The sequence below is a fragment of the Ranitomeya imitator genome, chromosome 7 (genome assembly GCF_032444005.1).
Source record: "Ranitomeya imitator isolate aRanImi1 chromosome 7, aRanImi1.pri, whole genome shotgun sequence".
In the NCBI taxonomy this organism is placed as follows: Eukaryota; Metazoa; Chordata; class Amphibia; order Anura; family Dendrobatidae; genus Ranitomeya; species Ranitomeya imitator.
The window spans coordinates 208,187,314-208,208,824 of record NC_091288.1 but is presented as its reverse complement, the minus strand read 5'-3'; the positions used below and the strand labels follow the sequence as shown (position 1 = coordinate 208,208,824).

Below are 21,511 nucleotides of genomic sequence, written 5' to 3'. Positions count from 1 at the left end.
AGCTGATCCGCAAAGTTTTCTTTGTACAATGTGTCGTCTGGTCTCACACTGCCATGTTGTTTGTCTATTGTAGAGCAATGTAAAGATTACAAGCATAGAAATCGGTTTCAAGTTCCTGTCGGCAGCAATCATTGCTCTGAAGTCATCGTTTGCCACGTTCACGAGTGATAACTGGACAGATCTGTTCTCTGCCAAGATACAACCTTTCCTGTTCTGCATGAATGGTGAAGTGCTGAGATCCATCTTGGCTTCTGCTGACTGTTCTGGTTACTTTGTGATGTAAGTAACTCCTATACCTGTTATCGGGAGATAAGGATTTAGATGTCTAGGTTTCCTTAGCCTTTACTCAACATTTGTGGACACTAAACATAGGCATGTGGTGCTTCTTGATACCATAGACTCAACCAATATTTTGGTTGTCTGTGAGTCCTGGTAGACTCCTGGCACTACCACTTCACGATGTCATGCTTTCCCTTTGAGGGAAGAGTAATAAGTGACTTGCAAAGATTTGTCAAAATTGATGTCCAATATGACTCGTGGTACTTCCAGGTGACAAAACGTCCAAGCCTAACAGATTTCATGGTGGATATGTGTCTTCTTAATTTTTGTGTCTGGAATTATTTTTTTTTATTTTTTATTTTTTTCTCCATATCTAGAGTAAAATATCTGGACGCTAGCTTTGATGACTTTTCCGCTGACACCCAACAGGAACTTGCTGGCTGCTTAACAGATTTCCTCAACGGGCAGCCATCAGGTAAGATAGGAGTATTCAAAGCTTGCTGGCGCCCACATAAACTCACCCGTGCACTTTAGCCCTTCACAGATGTATGCCTAATCCTTACTTCTACGATATGTACTGTTACTTAAGGCCTTGGTTTTCAAATTGTCCGCAGGTACCTGCTCTATGAGTGGAGAAAGCAGTGTCGTCGCTTCTGCGCTTTTCGGCAAATTCATATCCTCGGTATCATATGAAAAGCTGGGGAGCTATGTATTAAATTTTGATTGGGTAAGTGCACTTTTCTATATTACTTTTTAAATGGTAAATACAAGTATGGTATCTAGGATCCACTTGCTATCGAGCGTAAGAAAAACATGGCCGTTGGTGTTTGCGTCTGGTATCGAAACTAAGCTCGGCGAATGGTACCGAGCTGCAATAACACACGCAAACTACGGTGCTGTATGTAGGCGGGTGGAAGAAAATAAGCATCCATGTTTTTCTAATTTTGGAAGGGTTCTTCAAAGACAACATTTTTGGCTCATGGAGGGACTGACCATGTATTGGAGGAGGGTTCTGGTGCCTTACAGTCAGAAGGAGGTTGAAAAAAAAAAAGAATTAGAAGGCGAAAATAGCTAATCTTTAGGGATGAATATAGAATATTGTTTTGATATATTTCTGAAAATAATTATGAAATGTTCAATGCGAGTAAGAAAATTAGGGTGGACTAGCGAGTATCGGCTTGTAGAAAGAGAAGGTCCACCTAAGGTAGACCAATAACGTCTTCCGTATAGTCACCACAATCAGCATAGGAAGGATGAAAGAGAAGAAGCATGGGGTCAGGGAAAAGGAGAGTTCCGTGATTCCAGACATATAGTACTGTAAGCTTTTTGGCATATCTGAAATATTTGGACAATGTTTTGTCTAAATTGAAATGTTCTAAGTATTTTGACTTTTGCTATCTACAAATTCTGGTACATGAAATAAAAAGAACATTCTAAAACCTTCAAAGCTCTGACATATTCTTTTTATTTCTTTGCAGCTATCAGCAATTAGTTTGTTGTCAGCTAGTCAGCAAGGCAGCTTAGCCTTTAGCGGAGACACACTCAACGATGAAAACAAAGCCGCAATCCTGGTGACTAGTATACAGGCGATGTCTTTTCCGCAAATAGACCTGTTCTTGACCAGTTTCCAAACCGCCGCAGAACAAGTAAGGACTATATCCACGTCTAATATGAATGATCTATCGATCTATTGAAAGCTATCCTCACTGTTCTACACGTAAAATTCACATTCATTTTCCCATTTCTTTTTGCCAACAGAACGGCATCACCGCCATGCCAAACGTCCAAGTCAGAAGCCTTATATTCAACGCAATTTATGGAATTATCTCAAAGCAGTTTATGTCATGGACGACTGAGCAGTGGAGCTTGTACTTCACCAGCAAACTCAGCTTCTTCCTACCCAGCATCACCGAAGACCAGATTGGGCTGATACCTAATAGCATTAGCTGTTTGACCTACCAGTCCGTGTAAGAGAAAAAGAATATTATTCATAATTAAACCTTCCCAAAGTACGACCTCATTGAGAAGATCACTCCTGATTGCGATCAGATTTTCCATGGCCGATATTTCCTTTATATTCTATTTCTATTGGCATCTCTTTGTTGAGAAGGACACATCTCTAGAAGAATATTTAACACTATTCGGCAATTCCGGAGGGGTCATTTCACTGTATAAATAACTCGGTGTTAGGCTAAATGTGTTAGTTAACCAATATAATATAAGATGGCCTCCTATGTAGGGAAAACGCCATTGTTAATTATCTATTGCTTAACTTGTAGCACGGTGTATGGGATTATCTAGGTATTGATATGACATTTCTTTTTTTCCCCTCTGCAGAATTTCTGGCCTCAGCCTGCAATACAGCAAACTATCTGGAACTGTGCAAATAGCAGTCGCAAACAAAGCGAAGGCTTATCTCAGCTTTAATAAACCAGACTTTGGTAAGAAGTAGAAGTGATATGTTCTCTCTGTTTATATTTGCTTCACATGGGCAATTTCTAAAAACTTATTTGACGTCTCTTATTTTTTTTTTAGGACCAAAATGTCCTGTAAGTTCAGGAGGCAGCGGAGCATGGGTTGATATATGCCTTGGAATATTTAGTGACCTTTTCTCGATAGAAGACATTGCAGCTTTATACCCAGGCTTTAATTTTGTGAGTATACAGTTAGGAGTATGAGATAAATAGATAAATGAATAAATAATAATAGAATTTTATATTTATAGATTTATAGCCAGTAGATAAAGAGAAGATAAAGATGCATAACAAATGTAGCAGATGGAAAGAAAGTACAGCTAGATATTATATAGAGATAATAGATAGATAATAGATAGAAAGATAATAGATATAATAGATAGAAAGATAATAGATAGATAATAGATAGATAGATAATAGATAGATAGATAGATAGATAGATAGATAGATAGATAGATAGATAGATAGATAGATAGATAGATAATAGATAGAAAGATAATAGATAGATAATAGATAGAAAGATAATAGATATATAGATAGATAGAAAGATAATAGATAGAAAGATAATAGATAATAGATAGAAAGATAATAGATAGATAATAGATAGAAAGATAATAGACAGATAGTTAATAGATAGAAGATAGATAGATAATAGACAGATAATAGATAGATATAGATAGATAGATATTGATAGACAGATAGATAGATAATAGACAATAGATAGATAATAGATAGATAATAGATAATAGATAGATAATAGATAGATAGATAATAGACAATAGATAGATAATAGATAGATAATAGATAATAGATAGATAATAGATAGATAGATAATAGACAATAGATAGATAATAGATAGATAGATAGATAATAGATAGATAATAGATAATAGATAGATAGATAATAGACAATAGATAGATAATAGATAGATAGATAATAGATAGATAGATAATATATAGATAGATATAGATTGATAATAGATAGATAATAGACAGACACTGATGAGTAACCATGTTATTTTGTCATTAGATGGATGCGGCCGCCCACCTTAATGCGGAGCAGCTCGGCTATGTTGCGTGCACTCCGGAGTTCTTGTCGGACAAGGACAAGTTTTCCAGGATTCTGATTGCAATCACTGGGGTGACTATTGGGGAATTCATGGACGCTTTTAATGACGCTGCTGCCAAGGTACAAGCGTTTACTTTTTCTAATGCTCCGGGTTATGTCTTTTCGTCCAGTGATTTTTATAATGATTGTAGCTATGGAAGAATGTTTGTAAAGTTTCATTATTGTGTTTTTTTTTCTTTACAGAATGGCATCACACAAATAAGTAACGTACAGGTGAAAAAATTATTGCTGGGAGATGTGTTCTGTATGCTGGGATCCAGTATGTCCGGCTTCTTGGCCAGTGATTATAGTCTATGGTTCGGTAAAAGACTCCAATTCGTTATCCCCTCCATTGACGCCAAAGCCTTAGGGTTTATACCGACTGATATCAGCTGTGACTCTCTGGCAGCCATGTAAGACGACAATCCTTACTCTGAGCGCTCCTCTTTGTCTGATACCTCGCAGGCTGACCTGTTTTCTGTACCCAACAGTATGGAGCCTTTAAATGCCGTGGAGAACCCCGAGAACCCTGAGGATATATTCGACTTTTGCTATTCAGTTCTGGAGGCCCAAAAAGCATCATCAGGTAAGTCAGAATGTATCCTAACAAAGTGAATAGCAATATATAAAGCCTCTGCGAGAGCAGAACACCGCTTAAACCTCCGGGTGCTGAGCTCCACGGGGTGGAAAGCAACGATTACTGCAAAAAAAGCCAACGCGGTTTTAGCTTTGCCATCCCTTTGGAAAATGTTGGATGTTATTACAGTATTATTCCTATTATTTGTTCTTGCTCTCACATGTAACTACATACATCATTATTAACACTAGGTGTTGCCTGCACAAGCGCTGCACTGAGCTCAAGCCAATGGCTCGTGAAATTCATGGGGAAATACTTTTCTCAAGCAGCATGGAGTCAGATCACGACATTGTTCCCAAACATCGACGTGGTGAGTATTGGCCTCATTGTGGAGAGTTTCGGCTGTTTCACGTCAGCCTCCTGCAGGCGTCGTGCTTCACTCTACTCTCGTGACCGGCCCTATCGGATATTTGGGTAACCTCCTCTTCTTCTGTACTATGATGGTATTTGCTCTGCACCTTTTTTTTTAGCTCTTCAATTTCTTGTATGTAACATACAAGAAAATCTGATAACATCTTGATATCAGAGGTATAAAGGAGATAAGACAAAGGTTCAGCTTTCATACCTCGTTTTCGTACTTGCTCCATATCTTTACAGTTCACATGTTTCCATCTCTTGTACCTGATCCATACCTTTACAGCTTTCACACTTCTCTCCTGTTCTTAAGCCTTCCCCTTATTGTTCTTCACATACATCTCTCTCATAATTGTTACATATCCTTACATCCTTCATACTTCTCTTTTGTACCCTCTAAATACTTTTACAGCTTTCATACCTCTTTTTCGTACTTGCTCCATATCTTTACAGTTCACATGTTTCCATCTCTTGTACCTGCTCCATACCTTTACAGCTTTCACACTTCTCTCCTGTACTTAAGCCTTCCCCTTATTGTTCTTCACATACATCTCTCTCATAATTGTTCCATATCCTTACAACCTTCATACTTCTCTTTTGTACCCTCTAAATACTTTTACAGCTTTCATACCTCTTTTTCGTACTTGCTCCATATCTTTACAGTTCCCATGTTTCCGTCTCTTGTACCTGCTCCATACCTTTACAGCTTTCACACTTCTCTCCTGTTCTTAAGCCTTCCCCTTATTGTTCTTCACATACATCTCTCTCATAATTGTTCCATATCCTTACAACCTTCATACTTCTCTTTTGTACCCTCTAAATACTTTTACAGCTTTCATACCTCTTTTTCGTACTTGCTCCATATCTTTACAGTTCCCATGTTTCCGTCTCTTGTACCTGCTCCATACCTTTACAGCTTTCACACTTCTCTCCTGTTCTTAAGCCTTCCCCTTATTGTTCTTCACATACATCTCTCTCATAATTGTTCCATATCCTTACAACCTTCATACTTCTCTTTTGTACCCTCTAAATACTTTTACAGCTTTCATACCTCTTTTTCGTACTTGCTCCATATCTTTACAGTTCACATGTTTCCGTCTCTTGTACCTGCTCCATACCTTTACAGCTTTCACACTTCTCTCCTGTTCTTAAGCCTTCCCCTTATTGTTCTTCACATACATCTCTCTCATAATTGTTCCATATCCTTACAACCTTCATTATTCTCTTTTGTACTTCCTCAATACTTTTACAGCTTTCATACCTTTTTTTCGTACTTGCTCCATATCTTTACAATTCACATATTTCCATCTCTTGTACCTGCTCCGTACCTTTACACACTTCTCTCCTGTTCTTAAGCCTTACCCTCATTGTTCTTCACATACGTCTCTCTCATAACTGTTCTATATCTTTACAACCTTCATACTTCTATTTTGTACTTCCTCAATACTTTTACAGCTTTCATACCTCTTTTACGCACTTGCTCCATATCTTTACAGTTCACATGTTTCCATCTCTTGTACCTGCTCCATACCTTTACAACTTTCATGCTTCTCTCTTGTATTTAAGCCTTACCCTTATTGTTCTTCACATACATCTCTCACAATTGTTCCATAACCTTACGACTCTCATACTTCTCTTTTGTACTTCTTCAATACTTTTACACCTCTCATACCTCTCTTTCTCGTACTTGCCCCATACCTTTACAGTTCGTATATCTTTTTATCTCTTGTACCTGCTCCACACCTTTACAACGTTCACATATCTCTCTCGTTCTTACTCCACACCTTTATTGCTCTCATACATCTCTCCAATACTTGTTCCATATCTTCACAGCTCTCATACATCTGTCTCATACTTTCTAAATATATTTACAGCTTTCATACCTCTCTTTTTCCGACTTGCTCCATACCGTTACAATTTGTATATCTTTCTATCTCTTGTACCGGCTCCATACCTGTACAACCCTCACATATCTGTCTCGCAATTACTCCATACCTTTATAGCTCTTACACATCTTTCTTACAGATCTCATACTTGCTCCATAAGTTTACACTTCTCATACGTCTAACTCTCTCATTTTTCTTTCTTTCACTCTGTATTGTCCATGCTCCAGACTTTTACAACCCTCATACGTCTCTCTCGTACTTGCTTCATACCTTTAGAGCTCTCTTACATCTTCATCTCTTTTTTATTCTCCATATTCTTTACCGCTCCCATAAGTCTCTCTCTTGTACTTGCTCTTTACCTTTACAACTCTTATATGTCTTGTCTTCCTCTCTTGTATTTGTTCTCTGCCTTTACAGCTCTTTGATTTCTCCTTAAGCCATTATTAGTGAGGCTTTACCAAAAAATAATTGACAAAAATGCTACAACCAGAAAGCCACAGTATGAAGCTGGATGCTGTGCGGTTTACATGTTGCTACATTATTCAAGAGAAATGCTCCCAACCGTCCCGTATTCCGCGGGGCAGTCCCGATTTTGACAGTCTGCCCCGCGGTCCCGCACTGCAGAGCCACAGATACCTCCACCCACAGAGAGCCGCATTATAACTGTAACCACAAACCATTGGGAAAGAAGTTCCCCTAAACTAATTAATTTCTTCAATTGATCTTTCATTTTGCTTTCTTTTTTTTTATAGATGGACGTGAAAAGCTATTTGACCGCGGCTCAGTTGGCCTCTGCCAGTTCTATGAGTAGCAATAGCGCAGAATTTACCAGTTTGCTGTTCTCCTTTAGTGGCACTATAGATCAATTCTTTACTTTCATACTAACATTCACTGCTAACATGGACCAGGTAAGATTCAGCAAAATAAAACAAAAATAATAATACTTATTATCAAAAATGGGCTTGAACTCCATGGCTCATCCTTGCATATGTTTCAGGAGTTAATCAGAAAATCACGAGATCTCTACACCTGTAAAAACATTAGGAGATACTCTTAACTCCCAATGTTGACAGCTAAATAATGCGAAGTTGCCTCTTTTACTAACCGGGCAACAACCAGAAATCTTTATTCCAGTAACTGAGTCTTTGTGATCTCAGCTAATTGAAGTTTAGACTAATTACAGGGGTTGAACAGCGCAGGTCATAGAAAGTTTAGCAAAATTATACCTCGATATCTTATTCCAGGGAAATCCACGTTTTGCTTAATATGTAAATAAGCTGTTAAGATCAATGGGCGGGGCATAGATCTCCCTGAGAATCTGCCTCCAGAGCTTATTTTAACTGTGGCTGACATATAATGACTGACAGTCTGCTCTCCTGATCTACATGTATCGCACTGGTAACATCCTCTTTCATTTAAAAGAAGCTCTGTAGGAAGATTCTCAGGGAGATCTATGCCCCGCCCATTGATCTTAACAGCTCATTTACATATTAAAGAAAAACATGGATTTCTCTGGAATAAGAGATCGGATCACAGGTATCAAGGTAGCATTTTACTCAGCTTTCTATGAACTGCATGCCCATACAGACGGCTTAGGAGAGATTCCTGACAAATTCCCTTTAATACACATCTATTGCTGTCCTGATAAAGGCATTGGGACACCTTAGGCCCCTATTCAAGGCCCTCTTGAGAAACCAAGATGAGATCTGAGGAACAGCCTACTACCTCTCCTCCACCCCATGTTTTAATTTATTGTGAAAATTACATTACCTTCAATAATCCGTTTTATTCCACAAACTTTTTTTTTTTTTTTTTTAGAATTCAGGACTTAGTTCAAACGCTAAACTGAGAGAAATCCTTCTGATGATGGTTGGAAATTTGATATTCCCAGCATTCAATGATTTCAGCGTACAAGAAACTCAAAAATGGATGACTGCAACCAGTATTCTACTTCCCAGTGTCAATTCCACCATACTGGAGCTAGTTCCACTATCATGCCCATGTGAAAACTTCCAAGTCATGTAAGTAGAAGCCCATAATGTACGCCTACAGTATCTGCATCCTCTGTACCAACAGGTCCATTGCCGAGACATAATAATTTATATTATATTCACATGTCCAAAAAAAATGGCTATTTTCTTCTAAAAACAGTTCCACACTTTTCCATGCGTTGTCCAAGCTAAATTATGGTGATCGGAAAAGAGTTGCAATACCATATGTAACCTGTGGATGGATGTGGCGCTGTCTTTGGAAGATGGGAGTCCATGTTTTTCTAATCCTAGAAAACACCGTTATTGGTGGCTACATGCTTCCTCCTGTATGCTATCACCTTGCTCCACCCAGTCTGCCTTTAAGCCATAGGAAGGCCCATCCAATCAATTGCCCATCCAGATTTCAATTTCCCAGCATGAATGGCTTCTTTCCAATAGGCTATGGGACCAGTTTATGATTTGCGTTTTTCATTTCTGCTTTTGATATTTGTTGACATTTTGTTGTCCCAATTCTTCATAAATTTTGTGCTAAGTTTAAAAATGCTCATTATTTTTGTCTTTAACCCCCTAAAGGTAACTGTATAAATCTGTATGCAGTCAGCTGCCCTATGGATGGCTGTACAAATTTGAATGCAGTGAGCACCCCCTAGTGGTGGCTGTATAAATTTGTAAACAGTGAGTTTCCTTTTGTGGTGGCTGTATAAATCTGTATACAGTGAACTCCCCCTAGTGGTGGCTGTATAAATCTGTATACAGTGAGCTCCACCTAATGGTGACTGTATAAGTGTGTATGTAGTGAGCTGCCCGTAATGGTGGCTGCACAAATCTGTATGTAATGAGCTCCCTCTAGTGGTGGCTGTATAAATCTGTATGTAGTGAGCTGCCCGTAGGGGTGGCTGCACAAATCTGTATGTAATGAGCTCCCTCTAGTGGTGGCTGTATAAATCTGTATGTAGTGAGCTCCCTCTAGTGGTGGCTGTATAAATCTGTATGTAGTGAGCTGCCCGTAGGGGTGGCTGCACAAATCTGTATGTAATGAGCTCCCTCTAGTGGTGGCTGCACAAATCTGTATGTAATGAGCTCCCTCTAGTGGTGGCTGCACAAATCTGTATGTAATGAGCTCCCTCTAGTGGTGGCTGTATAAATCTGTATGCAGTGAGCTCCCCCTAATGGTGGCTGTATAAATCTGTACATAATGAGCTCCCTTAGTGGTGGCTGTATAAATCTGTATGTAGTGAGCTCCCCCTAGTGGTGGCTGTATAAATCTATATGCAGTGAGCTCCCTCTAGTGATGGCTGTATAAATCTGTATGCAGTGAGCTCCCCCTAGTGGTGGCTGTTTAAATCTGTATGCAGTGAGCTCATCCTAGTGGTGGCTGTTTAAATCTGTATGCAGTGAGCTCATCCTAGTGGTGGCTATATAAATCTGTATTCAGTGAGCTCCTCCTAGTGGTGGCTGTATAAATCTGTATGCAGTGAGCTCATCCTAGTGGTGGCTGTATAAATCTGTATGTAGTGAGCTCCTCCTAGTGGTGGCTGTATAAATCTGTATGTAGTGAACTCCTCCTAGTGGTGGCTGTATAAATCTGTATGTAGTGAACTCCTCCTAGTGGTGGCTCTATAAATCTGTATTCAGTGAGCTCCCCCTAGTGGTGGCTGTATAAATCTGAACATAGTGAGCTCCCCCTAGTGGTGGCTGTATAAATCAATATGAAGTGAGCAGCACTTTGTAGTGACTTATGCATCTGCATGCCATAATCTCCCTCTAGTGGTGACTGTATAAATCGGTATGAAGTGAGAGCCTCCTAGTGGTGGGTCTCAACATCTGCATGCAGTTGTCAGTGGGCTCCCCCTAGTGGTGGCAGCATGTAGCTGCTACAGCCATGTCTCAGCAAGCAGTTCAGGTCCAATCATGGCACTCCACGACCCAACCTGTCATGATCCCAATGGCAGGGGATCACTAAAGGACAAGCACAGATACAAACAAGCTCTAGGGCGATGGAACCTGAGCTGACCGCGACCCTGAACCTAACACACAAATAAAAGTAGCCGGGGAACGTGCCTACGATGATCCTAGACGTCTTGCTCCAGCCGAAGATCTAACTTCCCCTATTAGAAGAAACACAGACCTCTCTTGCCTCCAGAGAAATACCCCACAGAAATAGCAGCCCCCCACATATAATGACGGTGAAATGAGAGGAAAGCACATACGCAGTATGAAAACAGTTTCAGCAAAATGAGGCCCGCTAAAGCTAGATAGCAGAGGATACAAAAGTGAACTGCGCGGTCAGCGAAAAACCCTTCAAAAAACCATCCTGAAATTACTTGAACTCATGTGCCAACTCATGGTACATGAGGAGCAATTTCAGCCCACTAGAGCAACCAGCAGCAAAGAATCACATATCTGCAGGCTGGACTAAAAACCAAATTAAGCAAAACACCAAAACAGGAAAATCCAAACTTAGCTTGACCAGAAGGTTCTAGGAGCAGGGAGCAGAGGTAACAAGACACACTGGATACATTGATAACCGGCGAGGAAATGCCAGCAAAGCCAGGTTAAATAGGAAACTCCCATATCCTGATGGAACAGGTGGAACCCAGAGACCCAGGAAAGACAAGTCACCCAGTACCATCAGTAACCACCAGAGGGAGCCCAAAAACAGAACTCACAACACCAACCATAATAACATCCATCAGCATGTCTGTGACCCCAGGCTATGTGTTATAGGCTCCATTGTTTACCTTGTGACGACTGATACATTTTGCCATTTCTTGTCTTGCAGAGTGGGAGCCTTCAGTAAGCAATATTACAGTCTAACACCGTTAAAGAGGCAGGAAGTCGCCAACTTCATAAAGGAGTTTTTGTTAAACAAACTTGCAACAGAATGTAAGTTCATTTCTTCACCGTACACATATGGGCTCTAAATGGAACGTATAGTCACGATGTAAATGATTTGCTGTAATGAGGCATGCGTCGTAGCTTTCATCAAGTTTAAAGAGTTTTATAGAATGGGAAACACATTGTTGCTTTGTTCTAGAAACAGTGCCCCACCTGACCATGGTGGTATGTGGTACTGCAGTTCATTTCCATTAAAGTCAGTGGGGCCGAGCTGGAATACCACCGTTCCTTTTGGAAAAAGGCTAAATTTCTTTAAAAAACATTATAGGTTTAGGGGTGACTATATTGTAAGTTAATTTCTGACCCTTTATAGAACCTTAAAGAGTTGGCCACCACCTGGAAAACTCCTTTCTAAATAAAGAAGACCCCTTTTTCTTTTACAAGGGGCACTTTTTAGATAGTGGACATCCCCTTTAGTGAGGGGTTATTCGTGAAACCTGATGCATAATAAAATATATAAATGCACAGTATTTATTGAGCGGCTGTAGACAACTATCTACTAAAGAAGCTAAATACTTCCAGAAAGCAGGAGTGTCACAAGGGTGCAGCTGGCCCAAAAGGTACAGAATATTCCAGTTACAGTAATTCTGGTCTCGGCCAATAAAGCTTATTGCAACTTTACAACGTATTCTCTGACACCTACTATTCCGAAAGTGGGACCCAGAGGTGCCATTTATTAATGGAGTGGTTGCCAGTTGCCACACCACTCCATTGATTCACAATCTGACCGCCGGAGATAGCCATAGGCATAGTCTGATCGTCCGATAGGCAAAGTTGGATAGTCAGATAATCCCATAGGCAATGTTGGATAGTCGGATAGTCCCATAGGCAATGTTGGATAATCCCATAGGCAATGTTGGATACTTTGATAGTTCCATAGGCAATGTTGGATAGTTGGATAGTCCCATAGGCAATGTTGGATAGTCGGATACTCCCATAGGCAATGTTGGATAGTCCCATAGGCAATGTTGGATTGTCGGATAATCACATAGGCATTGTTTGATAGTCGAATAGTTCCATAGGCAATGTTGGATAGTTGGATAATCCCATAGGCAATGTTGGATATTCCCATAGGCAATGTTGGATAGTTTGATAATCCCATAGGCATTGTTGGATAGTCAGATAGTCCCACTGGCAATGTTGGACAGTCGAATAGTCCCATAGGCAATTTTGGATAGTCGGATAATCCCATGGGCAATGTTGGATAATTGGATAATTCCATATGCAATGTTGGATAGTCCCATAGGCAATGTTGGATAGTTGGCTAGTCCCATAGGCAATGTCGGATAGTTGGATAGTCCCATCGGCAATGTTGGATAGTCAGATACTCCCATAGGCAATGTTGGATAGTCAGATAGTCCCATAGGCAATGTTGGATTGTCGGATAATCACATAGGCATTGTTGGATAGTCAAATAGTCCCATAGGCAATGTTGGATAGTTGGATAGTCCCATAGGCAATGTTGGATATTCCCATAGGCAATGTTGGATAGTTTGATAATCCCATAGGCATTGTTGGATAGTCAGATAGTCCCATTGGCAATGTTGGACAGTTGAATAGTCCCATAGGCAATTTTGGATAGTCGGATAATCCCATAGGCAATGTTGGATAGTTGGATAATCCCATAGGCAATGTTGGATAGTCCCATAGGCAATGTTGGATAGTTGGATAGTCCCATAGGCAATGTTGGATAGTCGGATACTCCCATAGGCAATGTTGGATAGTCGGATAGTCCCATAGGCAATGTTGGATTGTCAGATAATCCCATAGGCATTGTTGGATAGTCAGATAGTCCCATAGGCAATGTTGGATAGTTGGATAGTCCCATAGGCAATGTTGGATAGTCGGATAATCCCATAGGCATTGTTGGATAGTCAGATAGTCCCATGGGCAATGTTGGACAGTCGAATAGTCCCATAGGCAATGTTGGATAGTCAGATAGTCCCATAGGCAATGTTGGATAGTCAGATAGTCCCATAGGCAATGTTGGATAGTCAGATAATCCCATAGGCAATGTTAGATAGTCGGGTAATCCCATAGGCAATGTTGGGTAGTCGGGTAGTCCCATAGGCAATGTTGGATTGTCGGATAATCCCATAGGCAATGTTGGATAGTCAGATAATCCCATAGGCAATGTTGGATAGTAGGATAATCACATAGGCAATGTTGGATAGTTGGATAATCCCATAGGCAATGTTGGATATTCCCATAGGCAATGTTGGGTAGTTAGATAGTCCCATAGCCAATGACTAGAGCACAGTCTCACATGCATGGTCTGGGCACTGCTCCATTCCCAGTAATGATCTCAGGATCCGTGGGAGTCACAGCTATCAAAAAAAGTTATCCTTCGGATAGGTAAGAACTTGGGACCATGTAAACATCAAAGGCTTGGGACAGATATTCAGCCTCTGCGATTAAACAATGAGTGTTATCATTCAATGACTGTAAGCAGAGATATTGATAAATGAAAGTATACCAGACAGATGGAATGGTCTCTTTCATCCTGAAAGATCATGGTATGCTCTCTCGATAATGCAGATCTTAGCAAGTAAAGTCCTGCATGACTAAATGTGTTTTTTTTTTTTCAATAACAGCTGATTCATGCTCCAGTGGCCTCAGTGTAGTCGATTATATACAGAAGAACTGTGGACTTTTCTGTAATCAAATGAAAAATGACAACGTTACAGCGATTAATCCTGCCTTAGATTCAGTAAGTTTTGGGCAGGTTTGCAGTCTGTCCTAAGGAACAGAGATGAAAGGTCTTAACGGGAAGATTGTGCATGATTCCTCTTCTAATTCCGACTGTCCTTCCCACCAACGCTGTATGGCTCTTCTCTTGTTGTACTGTAATTTAATAACTATATTCCTGGACTTTCTGTTACTTTGATGGGAAATGAGATTTGTTTATCTGTGGTTACCAATTCAGTAGCTGGAAAATCTCAGTCAGGACATACGACTGGTCCATCATCTGCCATCCACTACCACACCATCATATTCTGAACATCTGCCATCCACTACCACACCATCATATTCTGATCATCTGCCATCCACTACCACACCATCATATTCTGATCATCTGCAATCCACTACCACACCATCATATTCTGATCATCTGCCATCCACTACCACACCATCATATTCTGTCCCCACACTACACCCAAGCAATGCATTATTCATCGCTCCTGCCATTATCCATCTAGAGGCCAACATGCTATTACTTAAGGGGGGGCTACAAGAAAGGTTAAGCCCCACTGATGTCTTACCTGAAAACTCAAAGTAATCATTAAGAAATCATGATTGGACCAACCAAGACATTTTCCCTTTCTTAAGATGTATATCTAAGGCATAAGTCAAAATTTTAATTAATCTTTTGACTTTACGTTGAAGAAATTCCTTGTATTTTTGCTGATCCCTAACTGGGTTGCAATATTTGACCCCGGCCCTGGAGAATGGTCCCATATGACGAGACCAGTGATACAAATTAATTATAATAGTTTGGTGGGGGGGGGGGCTTCGCTAAAGAGTTTACATTGTGGTCAAGGAGCTTTAAGTAACACCTCTCCTTAAGGTTTAATACTCCAACCCGATATCAATACATTACATTACATTGCCGCCATCCCAGAAACAAGATTGATAGAAAGACATTCTTAGAATGAATTAGCCACATTCAACGAGAATCATCAATCAAAGTCAACGTCCATTCACTTGCTGGTCAATTGTTACGTGATGCCTACGAGAGTAGTCTGCTTAGGGGGGGTATACAAGGTATACAAGGGTCTTAAAGCCAAAAGTTTCGGGCCATCCTGCAACGTCCTGTCTCTTGAATGTTTAGTTTGATCAGTAGCAAAGCATGTTCTTGTAAGATCGCAAACTTTTTCCTGCTACCTCCTCCTTGCTGAATGTGTAACCCCTAACGTAACCGCTATGAAGAGCGCTCTTCAGCTCCCAATGAAGACAGAGGTTATCCCCTTGGATATACAGTACTTTCTCTATAGTGACATCCATTACCGCTGCTGGCCTAGACATTACAAGTTGTGGGACAACTCCATTATCTTCTGTAATTCTTATATTCTTCTTATGTAAATAAATCAGCCAGTCCAATTCAGAGTCAATAAAATCTCAGATGAATTAATATATATATATATATATATATATATCACCCACAGTTGTGTTATGAATTGTATTAATGTATGAACTATTGAAATTGCCAAACGCAACGGAAATGTTGTATTATTATATTTAATCATTTCTGTCATTGTAAAGATGAGACACTCACGGCATTGGTTGTTCGTTGAATGTACACCCTACGAGACATTGCCAGCAAAATTATTTTCGTCTTTGCCTTGATTCTGTAGCTGTCTGTTTGCTTATAATAAATATTCATTGAAAAAAAAAAGAAAACAAAAAAAAACCCGCCTCTTTATACATTTCGTGGTGTTTTGTAAGATGGCTGTTCGATTATCTCCTCGTTGTGTCACGCTATGTTTGTCTAACAACTAACCCTGTTGCTACTGGTTGAACTAAACTGGAGTTTACGTAAAATTACTAAGAGTAGGACATGTACAAACTAACATGGGTTGCGGAGATGGGTGATCATAATCTGGTAACCATAGTAGAGACAACCGTAGACCACTCGTGTCTTTCATTGGGACTGTGTCTAAAATATATTTGTGGTGGTTGGTGATGACTTTTTGTTTGTTGTCATTTCTACTTTATATTTCATTTTAACATTCTTTCCGGTTCTGTTATCTGTATTATAAATCGTTTAGCAGTCATTGCATGAGTTGTGGAGATGTGTTGGATGCCGCCGGGGGATTACAATTACATAAGGGGCTACTTAGAAGGTTATTTCCAACCCTGCCTTTCACATCGGGAATATTTGCTTTACTTACCAAAGGCGCCTGTCACGCCGTAAGCGGCGTTAAAGGGGCAGGACGGTGTACTGGGACCCGCACCTGTCCCTACCACTTTAATGGGGCCCTGGCTTTCCCTTATCTCGGGGGTACCTATGATGCTTAGGAGGCCCGAGCCGCCAGCGTATCCCTGTCTCCTGTGCAGGCCCTATCAGTGGGCCCCTCTCTCCCCCAAAGGAGGTGGACTGCACCAGTGTAATAATACAACAAATAACAGGGTATACAGACAAGGTAACTAAAAGTCTCAAACTCACCAAATGCTCACACAACCACAGAGGAAACACAGAGAAGGGAAGAGAAGGAATAAACTAGGAAGGAAAACAGGTTTAACATGCAACCAAAACAGCAGACACCAATCTCTGTAAATAAACCTCCAACACCAACACTACGCTCCTTCAACCTCCAAGCCAGGCAGTAGAACTGATCACTGACAATAGCTGAAGTCAGGACTGGGTCTATATAGAGGATCAGATTACAAAATCCACTTCAGTTGAGAGAGACCCAGCTCTCAGCAACTCAGCAATAAGGTTAACTCCTGCACTGCTGGCACAAAACAGCCAGGTCAGATTACAGGTGAAGAGCTTCTGTACACTGTGTGTGAACAAGGCCCAGAGCGCTGCGGTTCTCTGGAACCTCTCTGTCGCGGTAGCCCTGTGACAGTGCCGTTATGTAAAACTCCCCTTGAAATAAATGTGAACGACTTAACCAGCGCAACAAAGAACGCTACATTGTTGGCGTAACTTCCGAGTTGTGCCCAAGAAATGTAAGCAACGTGGCTAGTTTCTGTTGGCCAGAACCTAGAAAAAGTTATTTTCACCATGAAAGGAAGAGATGGGAATAACACTTTGAGAGATAATAACATGAAAACGCCCGACATAAAAAATAGATTGTAAAGCATTTTACAGCAAAATCAATATTGGTGGAGTTTAAAGAGGTTAAAACCATAACAGCCGGTGGTCAACCAACACTTAAAGACGTATTCCCATATGCATGTCATAGATGAGCGTCCCATCAATATCTTGAAAACGGTGCCCCAATGCACATTACTGTCAGAGGAGAAGTGGTCGGAATTGCCGCTGAAAAGAATGCACCGGTCTCGAAATAGATGGTGGGACTAGTGTCTACTACACATATACGACATATCCTGTGGATATGTCATAAATGTATGAGATGGGAATACTCCTTTTAGAAAACTTTTGACCTGTCATTGACATTTTAAAAGCTTTGGTGGGCTTTGAATTCCGAGACGCCTACTGATCGCAAAACCAAAGTGGTAAAAAGTTTCAGCTGATCGCTGCTTAACTGAAGAAAAGCTCAACAGATAGTCAATGGGTTCGGTCTGCAGTTTCTAGGGGTCAATGGACCCAGACCCCTATAAATCAAAACTTCTGACCACGCAGGTAAACATTAAGTGCATGTTCCACCACACAATGCTGCAGTTTGACACCTCTGATCTACTATATATAGAGGTGTTATCAGTCATTGTACAGGAGGAAGTGAGCTGTGATATCACCTATTGTGAATGGTGGATCCTGTCTTATCTACTGTATTTAGAGGTGTTATCAGTCATTGTACAGGAGGAGAACTGTGACATCACCTATTAGGTTCTGTAGAAGGACGTAGATCTGGGGATTTATTATGATGGAATATAGGCTGAACTGGATGGACAAATGTCTTTTTTCGGCCTTGCTAACTATGTTACTATGTTACTATGTTGCAAAAAAAAAGTAGTACGTTGTTGTGAATTCTGTGGCTGAATTCACTCCTGTGGTCACAAGTGGTACTGCAGCTTCTGAGCTTCCTCCCTCAGGTGTTCTGGTGAGCTCGTTAACTGCTTCATTACTTAACTCCGCCTGATGCTGCTATCCTTGCTCCTTGTCAATGTTTCAGTGTTGGATCTGAGCTTCTCCTGATTGTTCCTGTGACCTGCTGCTCTGTATAGCTAAGTGCTTTTTGCTTTTTTGTTGCTTTTTTTCTGTCCAGCTTGTCTTTTGTTTTGCTGGAAGCTCTGAGACGCAAAGGGTGTACCGCCGTGCCGTTAGTTCGGCACGGTGGGTCTTTTTTGCCCCCTTTGCGTGGTTTTGCTTTAGGGTTTTTTGTAGACTGCAAAGTTCGCTTTACTGTCCTCGCTCTGTCCTAGAATATCGGGCCCCACTTTGCTGAATCTATTTCATCCCTACGTTTTGTCTTTTCATCTTACTCACAGTCATTATATGTGGGGGGCTGCCTTTTCCTTTGGGGAATTTCTCTGGGGCAAGTCAGGCCTATTTTTCTATCTTCAGGCTAGCTAGTTTCTTAGGCTGTGCCGAGTTGCCTAGGTAGTTGTTAGGCGCAATCCACAGCCGCTTTTAGTTGTGTTTAGGATAGGATCAGGTGTGCAGTCTACAGAGTTTCCACGTCTCAGAGCTCGTTCTTGTATTTTTGGGTATTTGTCAGATCACTGTGTGCGCTCTGATCGCTAAGCACACTGTGTTTCTGGATTGCCTTCATAACACCTGTCATTAGCAAACATAACAGTACAAGGAGCCCAAACTAATGATTCTCAATAGAGGGAAAGAAAAAGTTCTGACATCACTTTTTTTTTTTCCTGCTCTGTGTTCACTTTTTTTTTTCCCCTAGACATTTGGGTGATTCTGGACACAGGTGTGGACATGGATATTCAGGGTCTGTGCTCTTCAATGGATAATTTCGTTATAAATGTACAAAAAATTCAAGATACTATTGATCAGAAATCTATGTTAGAACCAAGAATTCCTATTCCTGATTTGTTTTTTGGAGATAGAACTAAGTTTCTAAGTTTCAAAAATAATTGTAAGCTATTTCTGGCCTTGAAACCTCATTCTTCTGGTAATCCTATTCAACAGGTTTTGATTATTATTTCTTTTTTGCGCGGCGACCCTCAAGACTGGGCATTTTCTCTTGCGCCAGGAGACCCTGCATTGAGTAGTGTCGATGCGTTTTTCCTGGCGCTCGGATTGCTGTACGATGAGCCTAATTCAGTGGATCAGGCTGAGAAAAATTTGCTGGCTTTGTGCCAGGGTCAGGATGATATAGAAGTATATTGTCAGAAATTTAGGAAATGGTCAGTACTCACTCAGTGGAATGAATCTGCGCTGGCAGCTTTGTTCAGAAAGGGTCTCTCTGAGGCTCTTAAGGATGTCATGGTGGGATTTCCTATGCCTGCTGGTTTGAATGAGTCTTTGTCTTTGGCCATTCAGATCGGTCGACGCTTGCGCGAGCGTAAATCTGTGCACCATTTGGCGGTACTGCCTGAGGTTAAACCTGAGCCTATGCAGTGCGATAGGACTATGACTAGAGTTGAACGGCAGGAATACAGACGTCTGAATGGTCTGTGTTTCTACTGTGGTGATTCCACTCATGCTATTTCTGATTGTCCTAAGCGCACTAAGCGGTCCGCTAGGTCTGCCGTCATTGGTACTGTACAGTCCAAATTCCTTCTGTCCATTACCTTGATATGCTCTTTGTCGTCGTTTTCTGTCATGGCGTTTGTGGATTCGGGCGCTGCCCTGAATCTGATGGATTTGGATTATGCTAAACGTTGTGGGTTTTTCTTGGCGCCTTTGCGGTGTCCTATTCCATTGAGAGGAATTGATGCTACACCTTTGGCCAAGAATAAACCTCAATACTGGGCCCAGCTGACCATGTGCATGGCTCCTGCACATCAGGAAGTTATTCGCTTTCTGGTGTTGCATAATCTGCATGATGTGGTCGTGTTGGGGTTGCCATGGCTACAAACCCATAATCCAGTATTGGATTGGAATTCCATGTCGGTATCCAGCTGGGGTTGTCAGGGGGTACATGGTGATGTTCCATTTTTGTCAATTTCGTCATCCACCCCTTCTGAGGTCCCAGAGTTCTTGTCTGATTATCAGGATGTATTTGAAGAGCCCAAGTCCGATGCTCTACCTCCGCATAGGGATTGTGATTGTGCTATCAATTTGATTCCTGGTAGTAAATTCCCTAAAGGTCGATTATTTAATTTATCCGTGCCCGAACACGCCGCTATGCGCAGTTATGTGAAGGAATCCCTGGAGAAGGGACATATTCGCCCATCGTCATCACCACTGGGAGCAGGGTTCTTCTTTGTAGCCAAGAAGGATGGTTCGCTGAGACCGTGTATTGATTACCGCCTTCTTAATAAGATCACTGTTAAATTTCAGTATCCCTTGCCATTGTTATCTGACTTGTTTGCTCGGATTAAGGGGGCTAGTTGGTTCACTAAGATAGATCTTTGTGGTGCGTATAATCTGGTGAGAATCAGGCAAGGAGATGAATGGAAAACTGCATTCAATACGCCCGAGGGTCATTTTGAGTATCTAGTGATGCCGTTCGGACTTGCCAATGCTCCATCTGTGTTTCAGTCTTTTATGCATGACATCTTCCGTGAGTATCTGGATAAATTCCTGATTGTTTACTTGGATGACATTTTGATCTTCTCAGATGATTGGGAGTCTCATGTGAAGCAGGTCAGAATGGTTTTTCAGGTCCTGCGTGCTAACTCTTTGTTTGTGAAGGGATCAAAGTGTCTCTTCGGTGTGCAGAAAGTTTCATTTTTGGGGTTCATCTTTACCCCTTCTACTATCGAGATGGATCCAGTTAAGGTCCAAGCCATCCAGGATTGGATTCAGCCGACATCTCTGAAAAGTCTGCAAAAGTTCCTGGGCTTTGCTAATTTTTATCGTCGCTTCATCTGTAATTTTTCTAGCATTGCCAAACCATTGACCGATTTGACCAAGAAGGGTGCTGATTTGGTTAATTGGTCTTCTGCTGCTGTGGAAGCTTTTCAGGAGTTGAAGCGTCGTTTTTGTTCTGGCCCTGTGTTGTGTCAGCCAGATGTTTCTCTTCCGTTCCAGGTCGAGGTTGATGCTTCTGAGATTGGAGCAGGGGCGGTTTTGTCACAGAGAGGTTCTGATTGCTCAGTGATGAAACCATGTGCTTTCTTTTCCAGGAA

The 21,511-nt window shown here is 41.0% G+C and overlaps 1 protein-coding gene across 1 annotated transcript in view; it reads left to right on the top strand.

The window, feature by feature from the left end:
• LOC138645365 (uncharacterized) overlaps nucleotides 1-16,401 on the top strand; it is a 43,705-nt gene extending 27,304 nt beyond the window's left edge. Inside the window, exons 40-54 of the mRNA XM_069734620.1 lie at nucleotides 74-279; nucleotides 657-754; nucleotides 894-1,006; nucleotides 1,758-1,925; nucleotides 2,038-2,246; nucleotides 2,617-2,720; nucleotides 2,815-2,933; nucleotides 3,783-3,941; nucleotides 4,065-4,273; nucleotides 4,352-4,446; nucleotides 4,689-4,807; nucleotides 7,490-7,645; nucleotides 8,556-8,758; nucleotides 11,511-11,614; nucleotides 14,221-16,401. Coding sequence (XP_069590721.1) covers nucleotides 74-279; nucleotides 657-754; nucleotides 894-1,006; nucleotides 1,758-1,925; nucleotides 2,038-2,246; nucleotides 2,617-2,720; nucleotides 2,815-2,933; nucleotides 3,783-3,941; nucleotides 4,065-4,273; nucleotides 4,352-4,446; nucleotides 4,689-4,807; nucleotides 7,490-7,645; nucleotides 8,556-8,758; nucleotides 11,511-11,614; nucleotides 14,221-14,369 — 2,211 coding nt within the window. The 3' untranslated portion in view covers nucleotides 14,370-16,401. The remainder of the gene's footprint in view (nucleotides 1-73; nucleotides 280-656; nucleotides 755-893; nucleotides 1,007-1,757; nucleotides 1,926-2,037; nucleotides 2,247-2,616; nucleotides 2,721-2,814; nucleotides 2,934-3,782; nucleotides 3,942-4,064; nucleotides 4,274-4,351; nucleotides 4,447-4,688; nucleotides 4,808-7,489; nucleotides 7,646-8,555; nucleotides 8,759-11,510; nucleotides 11,615-14,220) is intronic.
• Nucleotides 16,402-21,511: the final 5,110 nt, after the last annotated feature.